Below are 14,334 nucleotides of genomic sequence, written 5' to 3'. Positions count from 1 at the left end.
TCTGTGTTTATTGTTGCTGATTGCAGTGAAGTGGAACCTGAATGACGAGCAAACTCATCTCAGGCTGAATGTCTTAGAGAACATCACGACAGGCTGCATCTTTATCATAGTCGCCATTAATGTCTTCATCACTGCATTTGGAGTTCAGTGGCCCAATGCAGGTGTGTGACACAAGCTCACACACACACAAACAGGTATATTACAGAACACACACACACACACACACACACACACACACAGGTATATTACAGAACACATGCACACATCACTTTAGAAGATTTTAAAGTTTAATCAGCTGTGTGAGCTTGTTGCAGCGCATTATGGGTAAGTTCTACGGGACTGGGTGTGGGCTGTCAGACAATTAAACAATAGGCTCAGAAGTATCACATATAAATATGTGTATGAAATCAATAACAAAGGTTGGTAGGTATGTATAAAAAACATTTGTCTGAATACCACACCCTGTTTCAGCCTTGTATTATATTTCATAATGTTGTGTTCAAGACAGCTACTGAGGTAGCTTTTAATTAAAACACAACGACAACAGAAAAATCCCTGAAACACGGAATATAGAGAAGACACTCCTGACAACTATAATAAAAGCCGAAAATCATTGATTTCATCAAATTGGATCATAACACTGAGTGATATAACATAGAAGACAGGCTGGCAATTTTGTTATTTAATTATGTGTTATGGTATTTTGTGCATTATTTACTGGCCTTTTATTGGCTTTTGTATTTGATGTTTGATTGATCTGTAATCAACAGCTATGATTATTCAGCTTGACTAAAATTAAATTAGAAATTAATTGAACCAGTTGACATACACTGAACAAAATTATAAACGCAACACTTTTGTTTTGCCCCCATTTTTCATGAGCTGAACTCAAAGATCTAAGACTTTTTCTATGTACACAAAAGGCCTATTTCTCTCAAATATTGTTCACAAATCTGTCTAAATCTGTGTTAGTGAGCACTTCTCCTTTGCCGAGATAATCCATCCACCTCACAGGTGTGGCATATCAAGATGCTGATTAGACAGCATGATTATTGCACAGGTGTGCCTTAGGCTGGCCACAATAAAAGGCCAACAAAAGAATGTGAGTGATATATACTGAGTGTACAGTAGTCACAGGTAACACACACACTGACAAAACCTAATGCTCTAGCACAGGGATCTCCAAACCTGCTCCTGGAGAGCTACCGTCCTGCAGACTTCAGTTCCAACACACCTGCCTGTAATTATCAAGTAGCCCTGAACACCTTGATTAGCTGCTTCAGGTGTGTTTGATTGGGGTTGGAGCTGAACTCTGCAGGACGGTAGCTCTCCAGGAGCAGGGCTGAAGGCTCCTGCTGTGGCACAACTCCAGTCCATTCTCAGAAAGCTGATGCTGACCTCTGCTGGCATGATGTGCATGTACACATGCAATCTCAATCAACTGTTTACAAGTGCTTTAGTGCTGCAGAACAACATACTGTTCATTTTTCTTTTATTGTTAGTCATTTTAATGTGTGCTTCATTTAAGCTGCTTCAAAAACTGAAGGGGATTATGAAGTTCTAAATAATTCAATAAAAATAAATAAAAATGTTGACTGAAATGTTGAGTGTTTATAAAATGAATGTTGAACAAATGGCTGTGTTTTAACAATCCATAACTGAGTTGACTATGTTGGACAAACTCACTAACTGGTTATATATAGTATACTAGTTTTACTAGTCTTATACAGTATTACATGTGCTATCAAATAAAACAATTGAACTAAACAAATGCCAAGACAGAGCCATCAGTAACATCAAACATTAAGCAAAAGAGGAATGCACATTAGACACATGAAAGCCAACAAGGAATGCATTTTCTCTTCCTTAGGCTTCTATCTTTTCATTTTTTATTTGAATGAATACACTGAACTTATTTTAATTTAGAACATTTGATGTTAATTTAATTTAATTACAAATTAATTACAAATTGAATGTAAAATATTAATCTTCACAAAGAAGCACTTTTCTCACACAATGAACTTTGGTCAAATATACAGGCTAACTCAAATATAATAGCTAATAATAATAACATAAACCCAAATGTTGCCATTTACATATAACTAAATTCTTTTAACAACATTAATGCTAAAAGTCAACAGACGTTTGTGAAACAGAATAAAGCGCTGTGCAATCAGTCAAAGCGCTTGACTGATTGCACAGACACTATTGGAGGAGATCATCAGTGAACTGACTTTAGCTGAAAAATGACTCTTTGTTATTGTCTTCTTGCATTATTGACAAACTATTTTCCTGTTTTACACTGTAAAGCTGCTTTGACACAATCAGTATTGTATAAAACGCTATATAAATAAAGGTGACTTGACTCCAGTAGACAAGTCTGCTAAATGTGTTTCTGTAAACCTGACACTTTTCTGTGATCAGGCCAAAGAGATTTCATTGTACCGACAGAATGAAAGTCATGAACAACACTGTGAATAAATGATGACAGAATGACCATTTTTGGATGAACTATGCCTAAATCATTAGCTTCCTAACCCTTAAATAAAACTTTTCAGAAGTCATCCATCCATCCATTCTATTATCCAGACCTCTTTGTCTTTATTCGGGTCGCGGGGAGCTGGAACCCAGCGTCTTGAGCCACAGGCGGGGAAACTCCCTGCATGGACGGCCAGTCCGTCACAAGGCTCACACAGATTTTAAGAAGTCATTTTTATTGAATTTCCCTTCCTTTGATACAGCGTGAAGTGAAAATGTTCAGTTTTACTTCAACATAATCAGTGAGACAATTTAAGTCCATGTGGCTCAAGTTACCCCTCACTGGGGGCAAGTTGAGCCAAGAGACCACTTTTTTTTTTGGAAAGCCATATTTTGAAAGCAGTTTATTTTACAGTTTATTCCAAAGTGATTATTCCCAAGGATGCACCAAATCCTGACATGTATGTACATATTTAAGTCGGACCCATTGCTCTCATTCGCTCACCTTAAACACACTGTAAGTAAAAAGTGGCTCAACTCTCCTCTACTACACAACCACAGGGTGGTGCTGCAGGCCGATGAATGTGTGCAACAAGTGCCATTTGCTCATGGTTTCCTTAATTCCTAAAATGCAAGATCAAAAGTACACAGTATTATAATATCTGCGCTACATTTGAAAGGAATTCCGTGTGCAACTTTTGCATTATATTCGTGTTTTTTATTCGCACATTATATCCAGAGGCACAGACACTTGCAAAAGAACAAAAAGTACCATGGTACTACCATTTGGACATGTAATATTGTTTTAGGTATCATGGTTCATTGATATGAACATAACATGTTACTGTCATATTTGTACAGCCAAAACATATGCTTGAGGAATAACGAGCAGGAATTTCCACATTTTGAAGCTTGCTTTGGTTTTTAGTTTGAGTACAACAACAACAATGAAATCTACCCAGCTGAGACTTTATCTCCATAAGGATATAATGATTATTTCAAGTGTGCATCCAGAAAGCATGTCTTTATATAGTAAATGAGAGAATTCCGTGTTGGTTGATTGTTTGGAATAATTTAAATAACCTGTTTTTATATTAACAGACAAGTGAAAAGAATCGTGTCACTGTTTCATATTTCAGTGTGACTTATGGGCAGTGACAAGTGACAGTATGTCAAGCATTAACGTCCATGTTGGACGGCCTTTCAAGACACGGTGTTGTACATCAATCTGTCTGGAGTCCCTTTGGATCATTTTCAACTCACTTGAGCCCTGCAAAGTCTACACTCTTAATGTCAAGGGAATGAGGCATATTTAAACATCCAGTAATGTTGCAGGTCATGGCGTCATGTCATAATAATTTACTATTTAAAACATTCATTGTTACCCGTTGCGTACTGTACTGCAAAACTATATACTAATGTTGTGGCCAGTATCAAGTGCAATAGCATGTTAAGTGCAATAAAATATAAAAATACAGTTCGAATCACACGCAGTTATCTACATAACATAACAAAACCACACATGAAAAAAGTTCCAGTTCTCAGTTGAGGGTCTTGTCTCTTGTGTGACTAGTCCCAGATTGAATCATTATTACACACAATCCTCCACAGTCTTCAGCACTTCGCTCACTTCCTCATATAGACATCATCTGGGCAGGGGGTTGATGTGGGCTAAACAGGTGCTGTCCATTCCAGAGAGGGTCTCGAAGCGGCCTGCAGAAATGTCTGTCCTCTGCAGCGTAGCGAGGGAAAGGGAACGCACAGCGTGTGTCTGCGGAGCCGATGTGTGTGTTTATGAGGTAGTCAGAGAGTGGATTGAATATCAGAGAGAACTGGGATGGATGGATGTTCAGAGGACAGGGCCTCCCTTCCTGAAGACACCTGTGAAAAACACATATAATCATAATGAAGTAACTCCACCTCAGTGCATGTCAGTGTGTTGTTTTTTTTAATTCACCAACATAAATGTGATGTATGGATAAATGCATGGAAAGTACAAAAGGAAAGTTTGGCAAGACAAACTTTTGATGTTGGCTTGACAAAGTGTTGCAAAAACATTTAAAAAGTTTCGGACTGTTGTGTCTTGGGTCAAGGATTTGATACAAAAGCTGTATTTTAAAGGAATAGTTCAAGCAAAAAATAAAAATTTGAAATGTTTTCAAATTTGAAATTAAAAATTCACTCACTCTCAGTTCATCTAAGATCAGGATGAGTTTGTTTCTTCATCAGATCTGGAGAAATGTAGCATTGCATCAGTGTCTCAGCAATGGATGCTCTGCAGTGAATGGGTGCCGTCAGAATGAGAGTCCAAACAGCTGATAAAAACATCACAATAATCCACAAGTTATCCACTCTTCAATTAATGTTTTTCACTGGAGGAAGCGTTATTATGGATTATGGACTTTAAATGACCAGAAGCAACACGTCTTAATGCTGGATGTGTTTCAGCTTTTGTCTTCTCCAGATGTTAACTGATGGACTGGAGTGCTGTGGATTACTTGTGGATTATTGTGATGTTTTTATCAGCTGTTTGGACTCTCATTCTGACGGCACCCATTCACTGCAGAGCATCCATTGCTGAGACACTGATGCAATGCTACATTTCTACAAACCTGATGAAGAAACAAACTCATCCTAATCTCGGATGGCCTAAAAGAGTGAGCACATTTTCATTTTTAGGTGAACTATTGATGGGAGCATATTGAGTGTTTCTGTGAATGTGTGTGTATTTCATCTATTTTGAAGCGTGTTTGGACAGTACCTGCAGGGAGTGTGGAGGTCACCAGGGCTGTAGATGTGTTTGTCTGTGTGCTGTCTCTCTCCTCTGGTGTTGTTGTTGTTGTTGTTGTTGTTTGTGGTTTTCTGGTTGTGTAACACCTCTCTCTGCAGCTCCACACCCTCAACATCCATTTGTTGCCAAAACTCTGACGCTCCAGTTTTTCTTGCCCTACACATCACATAAGACACACTCATTACAGTCATCCGCATCAATGGTGGCTTTAACTGACTTCCTTCACATCTGTCTTTCTCTCCTCATAAGCTGACTGATGTGAGCACTTCTGAGTAATTCTTCTCAAATCACATTCTGAATCATGTCCACTTCAACAACATCTGGGCGCAGTGTTTTGGAGAGAGCATGTGGTACCTGGATAATTACAAGCAACTAAACTAAACCCTAACCCTATAGTACATGCATATCATGGTTAATTACTACTAGTCAGCACTTAATTGGATAATTACAGTGTAGCAAAGACACCGTAAAATAAAGTATAAACATTATTTGCAATTAAGTGAAAACATATTATAGATTAAATTCATATTAAATGCAATTAGTTTTTGACCCATAATTACTTCTGTTGATTATGAAATATGGTTAAAGTTACTGCTGAGTGTACTGACAAGAATTTATAATAAACTAAAATATCCTTTAAAGACATTTCTCTTGAAACGTGTATGTCACGTATTTAGATATATTTGTAATTAGACATTTGTAATGATGAAATTGCAATATAGTACATTTAAAATATATTAACTTTAAATATAATATCAAATAACACACTGCAGTTAAAATTATAATCAAGTAGTTTCCGTGTGCTTTAGTATGTTAGTTAACGCATCACAATAAGTGTACTTCTTTAAAACGCTACAAAAGATTATTAAAACATTATGATGTAAAATGTACTTAAAGTAAAACTTAATTTGACATTATTACAAGGTGCACTTTTTACAAGTCTACTTAAGTGTTTTAAGAAACAGTCATGAAAGTCTCTCTCTTTAATTCACTTGAGTGGCCTTTTATTTCATTAATATTAGAATATAATTATCTGCAAGTACAGTTTTTTTTAAATATACTGTTCAGATTTGAAGTACACTGCAAATGCACTTTCATTACAATTAAGTGCACGTATTTCACAAGGGACTGAAGACATGACTGTCGATGCTTTCGAAGTAAATGGTGACGGAATTATTTTGAAGTTGCAGGTGATAAATGAACCAGGTTTTGAGAGCTCTGTGTATTTTCAATCTGTCTCTCACCTCTCCATCTTTCTCCTCTCCTCTCGTTTCACGTGTCTCACCAGACAGGAAGTGATGAAGAAGATGCTCATGAGGAGGATGATGGCTGAGCTGATGAAGGACACAAGAAGAGCTAAACGAAAGCCGTCATCCTCGAACCGAGATAAAGCTGCAAAAATACAGAAACCAAACACACAGTGAGAGGATGACAGTAGCAGATATTTTCCTGTATATTTGATCATATGTCTTGGTGAACATATGAGATTCTTTCAAATGTTAACAAGGTTTTCCATGACTCTGGGAACTTTAAAGAGACACTCTGAGCAGTTCTGAATCCTAATATGCTGTATTTATGAGGTTACAGCTGAACTTATATCGCCTAGTAAACTGTGACAAGCCTTTTTCAAGTCTTAATGCAAATCTATTATTATATCCTTTGTATTATTATAAAATTAGAATGGTTTCATATTCTGGAGTTCCATAACCCTTTTTTTTTCATTTAAAACTCAAATTGTGGCAATAATTTTGTCCAACAATCTGCATGAATGACATTATGATTCTTTAAGAAATGTCTATAACGTCACTAATGTAAAAATGGCTTAATATGTAAATTGGCCCGTCACTACTGAGAATGGCAAGATACTGTTTTGAAGGGTTGACAAATGTAAGTGTGTTCACATTTATCATATATGTGTGTGTGTCTTACGTTTACACTCTGGTGTCCCACCGCTCCAGTGACAATCTGCATGAATGACATTATGATTCTTTAAGAAATGTCTATAACGTCACTAATGTAAAAATGGCTTAATATGTAAATTGGCCCGTCACTACTGAGAATGGCAAGATACTGTTTTGAAGGGTTGACAAATGTAAGTGTGTTCACATTTATCATATATGTGTGTGTGTCTTACGTTTACACTCTGGTGTCCCGCCGCTCCAGTATGTCTTATTGCTGCTCCACACACAGGACATCTGACTGCCGCTGACCGCGCGGTGTCTGGAGGGGCACTGGAGGCTCATCACGCTGCCCATGCTCGTCCCATCACCGGACACCAGCTTCAGAGTCCCGACCGCAGGAGACAGCAGCGGAGCGCACTGACCTGTGCGAGCCAATAACACCCACCTTACAATGCTGCCATGCTAAGACTGAATTTAAAGAAATAGTTCACCCAAAAATGAACGTTTGCTCACCCTCAGGCCATGTGACTCACCCCAGTGAATGGGTGCCGTCAGAATGAGAGTCCAAACAGCTGATATCACCGGACACCAGCTTCAGAGTCCCGACCGCAGGAGACAGCAGCGGAGCGCACTGACCTGTGCGAGCCAATAACACCCACCTTACAATGCTGCCATGCTAAGACTGAATTTAAAGAAATAGTTCACCCAAAAATGAACGTTTGCTCACCCTGAGGCCATGTGACTCACCCCAGTGAATGGGTGCCGTCAGAATGAGAGTCCAAACAGCTGATTAAAACATCACAATAATCCACAAGTAACCCACACCACTCCAGTCCATCAGTTAACATCTGGAGAAGACAAAAGAAACATTTTCCCCTTTGGAATATTTCAGCAGATATTACATGTGTCTCGTTTTTCTGTGGAATGAACCAGCCATGCCAATCTTTTGTTTTTTTCACTTTTCGGTGAACTGGCCGAACGCGTTTGGACCGCTCTCTCACTGAAGCATATCCACGGGTCTGAAATTAACTGGGGCTTGAGGCAAAAATGCCCCTGCACAATTAAACTAAATCTATTACGGCTGTCACGAGTAAAGTGAAAATGAAAAGTGTTGATTGTGGCATTACATTTAGATCTGCTCATATCGCATCATATTTCTTTTTTACTCGTTTTTACAGCGTTGCGCATTAAAACCAATCACACACAGTTCTGAGTTTATGAATGCAGCGGCCAATCAGAGGCGTGCGTTCAGATGAGTCATCACTGAAACGCCGGAGTTCTGATCAGAGCGCACGCTCACTGACTGAATTCTGCTCTCTCGCGAATTCTCTCATCATAAACAACAAAATACAGATGAAAGTATAAGAGATTCATTTGACAGTGTAGACAGCTTCATTGATAACAACAGGAGTTTTTTGAGCGTGCTTAAACTCACACTAGACTGAAGTCAAAGATAATACGATAATGTAAATGTTCTTTGTTCGCTTTCAGTATAATTTATTCGCTAGCTGAGTAACCGTGGAAATAAAAAAATATGAAATACTTACAATGTTTTTATTAAAATGTAATCACGTTAAATATAAATTCAGTCATATTAAAATATTTTATGACATGAAACACATATCTGGTAGGCCTAAAAAGACAGGTTTATGATGTGCATAGTTAATAGATTTCATTAGGCTAGTTTTATTATTTTTACTATTAGGGATTATAGACTTGTATTTTAGTTAAAAAGGTCTTAATGCTGGATTAGTTTCAGCTTTTGTCTTCTCCAGATGTTAACTGATGGACTGGAGTGCTGTGGATTACTTGTGGATTATTGTGATGTTTTTATCAGCTGTTTGGACTCTCATTCTGACGGCACCCATTCACTGCAGAGCATCCATTGCTGAGACACTGATGCAATGCTACATTTCTCCAGATCTGATGAAGAAACAAACTCATCCTGATCTTGGATGACCGACATCTATTTTCAGCAAATTTTTTGGGTGAACTCTTCCTTTAATTGATCTTCAAGATCAAGAGATTAGAAAAGCAGAAAGTAAAAAGATACAGATAACCAAAAGCTAAACCAAAGTAAAAGTATCCAGAATGCCATAGGTTCATTTATGTGTGCAGATTCTCAGATTGCTCTGCACCCTACGGCTGTGTTGCTTTGCACTGCTACTGTTCTGCTAGTGAGAAGTGAAACTGTAAAGCAGGTGTGAGCTGTACTGTAAATGAGTGGCTAACAAATAACAAACCTGTTTTAATGACACAAAACTTCAGGTTAAAATGTATACATAGTGGAGACCAGGGCTGCTTCAAATTGTGTGTTTTGTCGCACTTATGTTGTCACAGCTTTTGCTCCAGTGAATATTGCTTAGCATAGGTTCATTACACAGACTATTTTGAAATAGGCATAAAGATAATTCAATAGACTATAAAGATAAAGATAATTATATAGACACAGGTAGGGTTCGACCCCCTAACTGAGCATTCAAGCATGCTGCTTTGCAGAATATTTCTTGCCTTTAACTTACTCAAGCTTGACGGACAACTGTTTTAAATACACAAATTAAAATAGCATCTGTTTGTCAGAATATTTTCTGTGTTGAGTTTTGCTGCCTCGTGTCACATATGCCTGAGTTTGCCACCGAGTAGAGAGGAGGTTAATGTTATGTAGACTAACAAATTTTAACAACTGAAAATGTGCAGAGCATGCAATATTGATGACCTTTAGGAGGGACTGAGAGGGCCAGTGTGTTTATCAGCAATGCCTGAAACACAAAAATGTAGCTGATTTTTAGAGTACATGATTTAAAGTTTGGTCTGTTCCTCACACTTTGAATAAGTAGGCCTATAGCTTCATACTTTTATGATACTTTAATGTAGATAAGAACAGCATGAAAATGTTTACATTCGTGTTCCACTGACAAAATAACAGCGTACCGTTTTTTTAAGGCTACATGGGTAAACCTCACGTCGACATAACAGAAAACACAAGATGAAGAAAGAAAGAGGAAGACATCGCGTGTTTCCGACCAGAGAACCGCTGTTATTTGCACAGACGTGTTTCCTGCTCTCATATCATCCTGTCTACTCTTAATACAAATGAAAACCCCAAACCCTCTCTTCTCTCTCTCTCTCTCTCTCTTCTCACACACACACACACACACACACACACACACTATAACACACACACACACTCTCTCTCTCTCTCTCTCTCTCTCTTCTCTCACACACACACACTCTCTCTCTCTCTCTCTCTTCTCACACACACACACACACACACACACACACAAGCAATTCATTAAAACCGCATTTAAAGAAAAGTTTTCTCCCCCTACACACAGTGATCAAGAATAGACTATTGCACATATAGAATATATTTGTCCGACAACAGCTACATGGGATCCACGTACAAACAGTAATGTTAACTGTTAATTACGAATTCAAACTCAATCGGCAATGTTGTAAATTAAAACTGGTATGAATGTTAAGAGAACAATCGCTTTATTTTAAGGTATCCCTGTTTCAGTGTAATTAAACAAATGAGTACTTACTAAAATCAATTTACAACTTACTTTAAATTTACTTACTAGGCCTATAAATTAGAGTTTGTAATTATGTAATAGTCATAATTTACTATGATTTCCATAGTAGCCTACTTACATGTAACATAACGTAGCCTACACATCTTACGCATCTGTGTGTCACCGAGCAATCTTGTGCTATAAAGCAACTCAAAGCTTTAATCTTATAGAAACCAACACATTTCAGAAAGTCATATGTTTAAGTAAACAGTGTACTGATGAATTTACCTGTCTGGTTGTGAACGCTGCTCCAGTCCCCCATCACTGATTCAGATGCACTGATGAAAGCCATTCAAACTGTGGCACAAGCGCTTTCGCTTCACTTCTCTTTCTGCCTCTCCTCGTCTCGCCGAACCTGTGGACCCGCGCATGCGCAGAGAGAGCGACAGACAGGCAGTATGATCAGTCTGGAGCGAGTGTTTAGGATTTATGATGAGGACACGCTGTCTCCAAGCTGTCGCTCTGTCTTAGTGGCTTAACCTGCGTGTTCTGTTACTCATCAAGTCGCTGTATATGGTGGCTACAGGTCCAGATGACCGCTGAAGGACTCAACAAGCCTAGATTAATAATAAGAAAAAGATAACAGGACAGTAGTCTTAATGGCCAATATAAAAATTCCAAATCTTTTTTATTACATTTATACCTCATTATATACATTCTGACATAATGTGATTTTTTTTAATCAACTCGCTCCAAAGATTAGAGCTCCTAAAAATAGTTAGATCAGCTCAAGCACTGGCCTAAAGTTAAGAGATTTTGCTTAGTTATCAGTTATCAGACTGTGATATGTTAAAATGGAATAGATAGCCTGTGTATATTGAATTAAACACACTTGGGACTGGTGTTCATTTAGCCTATGCATTCTGAGGATGTTTTGAAATTGCAATTGTCTATAAAATACATAAATTGTAGATAGCCCATTGACATGTTATCTGGTTAATGCACAGCATGCCTCGGTTTCTGATGACTGTAAAACAAAAGAAGAATTATTGCAGATTAGTCTCAAGGCCTTATCTTAATGCTGATGACTTATAGAGGAAGTTAGGTGTTGTCTTGCAAAAAATGAGTTTCAGTAATTAGAAAAATGAAGTGAAAGTTGAGCAAGGTTTTGAAGTAAATGTTCGTGAGAGTTTAAAAGCATCCTGAAGCCAGATGGAGAGGCTCAGAAAGAGGAACTACTGCAGGAAGTACTGCAGGTGCCTGCAGAGCCGTGACAAGCTGAGAGCTTGAACAAGTGCATGCGTCACTTCCTGTTTGTTGCTGCCACATGGTTTGAGTTTGGAGCTCCGTCAGGTTCTTTATCACCTATTTTTTTAAATCTTAAAATCAATTTTATACACCATCATTTTCGTTTCTATAATGTGTGAACATACCCCGATCGTATTCTACAACAAAAACAATAAGAGCGCCTTATTATCACTAGTTTTGATATTTTATGACATGATTTTGATTTCCCTAATCGACTTCTAGCTTATAGCTCGTTAGCATTGCCAGCGCGGTTGCCGCTAATATCACATTGCTTACACCCTATTCACACACATTACCATTGTTTTACTCACCGTTTACTTGCTCTAATGGCGGATGTGTGTCTACCTTTGAGTGCAGGTGAGGACACGTTCGAGCTGCACTCGGTGCAGTTGGAGCTGGAGGCCGTGGAGAAGCAGATCCATGACCTACTGGTGAAGCAGGCCCAGCTGAGGGAGCAGAGAGCCACGCTGGAAACACCCGGGCTGACGCTCACAAGTCCGAGGTAAGTCTATGGTGGACTCCATCGTTCAGCACATCTGTGCTACCTTAGCTAAAGGTAAGGTGCACACTCACTGTTTTCCTGGTGCTCGTGTTCTCAATGTTTCTGAGCAGATACCCACAATCCTGAAGGGAGACGAGAGCATCGGAGCTGTCGTGCTTCACACGGGGCTGAACGACATCAAGCTGTGGCAGACGGAGATTCTGAAGCAGGACTTCAGGAGCCTAATCGAGACGGTTCGCAGCACATCGCCCAGAGCACATTGATGTACTCTGCTTGACTGAAACCTGGCTCAAACCAAATGATTATATTGGTCTAAATGAGTCTACTCCACCAAGCTACTGTTATAAGCATGAGCCCCGTCAGACTGGTCGTGGCGGCGGTGTTGCAACAATATATAGTGATATTCTCAATGTTACTCAGAAGACAGGATACAGGTTTAACTCATTCGAAATACTTCTGCTTAATGTTACACTGTCAGATATGCAAAAGAAATCTATCGTATCTCTTGCTCTGGCTACTGTGTATAGACCACCAGGGCCGTATACAGATTTCTTAAAAGAATTTGCAGATTTTCTCTCAGACCTATTGGTTACTGTTGATAAAGCGCTAATTGTCGGAGATTTTAACATTCACGTTGATAATACAAATGATGTGTTAGGACTTGTGTTTATAGACTTAATAAACTCTTTTGGGGTCAAGCAAAACGTCACCGGACCCACTCATTGTTTTAATCATGCGCTAGATTTAATTATATCGCATGGAATCGATCTTACTGATATAGATATCGTACCTCAAAGTGATGATGTTACTGACCATTTCCTTGTATCGTGCATGCTGCGTATTACTGATATTAACTATATGGCTCCGCGATATCGTCCGGGTAGAACTATTGTTCCAACCCCTAAAGACAGATTCACAAATAACCTGCCTGATTTATCTCAACTGGTCTGTGTACCCATAAATACACATGAACTAGATGAAATGACTAGCAATATGGGCACTATCTTCTCTAACACATTTGAAGCTGTTGTCCAAATTAAAAAAGGTTAGAGAAAAACGTACTGCGCCATGGTACAACAGTAATACCCATTCTCTCAAGAAAGAAACTCGTAGTCTTGAGCGCAAATGGAGAAAAACTAACTTGGAAGTTTTTAGAATTGCGTGGAAAAACAGTATGTCCAGCTATAGACAGGCTCTAAAAGCTGCCAGGGCCGAGCATATCCACAAACTCATAGAAAATAACCAAAACATTCCAAACAAATTTTATTTAGCACAGTGGCTAGATTAACAAATAATCAGACTTCATCCAAACTAAATATTCTCTCACAGTTTAGTAGTAATGACTTTATGAATTTCTTCTGATAAAATAGCATCAGAAATACAATAACAAATGTAGATTCTACAGCGTATTGTCACGGTTCACACACACGAGGAACACGGGAACGAAGGAGCGAGGAGACACGGAGTAAAGTAACTCAAAAGGGTTTATTGAACAAAGGCTTGGGATCACAGGACTCGACACATCAGGATGACAGGATGACGTTTAACGACTGACAAAGGACAAGAACTAGAACACACTTTAAATACACAGGAACTGATGAGGGGAAGACAAGGGACACCTGGAACTAATGACAATTAACATTGGAAACACCTGGGAACAATGAACTCAAAACACGAGACAGAGAAACTGGATGACGGAGCACATAGGGAGCAAAGACACACACAAAACCTGGCCCCGAGTATGACATTACTCCCCCCTCCCAGAAGGCATGTCCTCACGCCACCAAAACATCCAATGGGGAGGGGGGGTGGGCGCTCTGGAGACCTCTAGGAGTAGGG

General features: G+C 38.8%; 1 protein-coding gene across 1 annotated transcript; it reads right to left on the bottom strand.

Annotated features, from left to right (window-relative positions):
- Positions 1-3,119: 3,119 nt before the first annotated feature.
- Positions 3,120-7,734, bottom strand: susd3 (sushi domain containing 3; the record flags this gene model as incomplete). The annotated part of the gene is made up of 5 exons (XM_016539084.1): positions 3,120-4,359; positions 5,240-5,425; positions 6,514-6,661; positions 7,404-7,592; positions 7,704-7,734. Coding segments are annotated over 5 exons (801 nt in total), but the record flags the coding sequence as incomplete, so codon positions are not given.
- Between the last annotated feature and the right edge of the window lie 6,600 nt (positions 7,735-14,334).

The sequence above is a fragment of the Sinocyclocheilus rhinocerous genome, unplaced genomic scaffold, assembly GCF_001515625.1.
Source record: "Sinocyclocheilus rhinocerous isolate Xijiao unplaced genomic scaffold, SAMN03320098_v1.1 scaffold2412, whole genome shotgun sequence".
In the NCBI taxonomy this organism is placed as follows: Eukaryota; Metazoa; Chordata; class Actinopteri; order Cypriniformes; family Cyprinidae; genus Sinocyclocheilus; species Sinocyclocheilus rhinocerous.
Note: the sequence above shows the minus strand (reverse complement) of the source record. Positions and strands in the feature narration are given on the sequence as shown.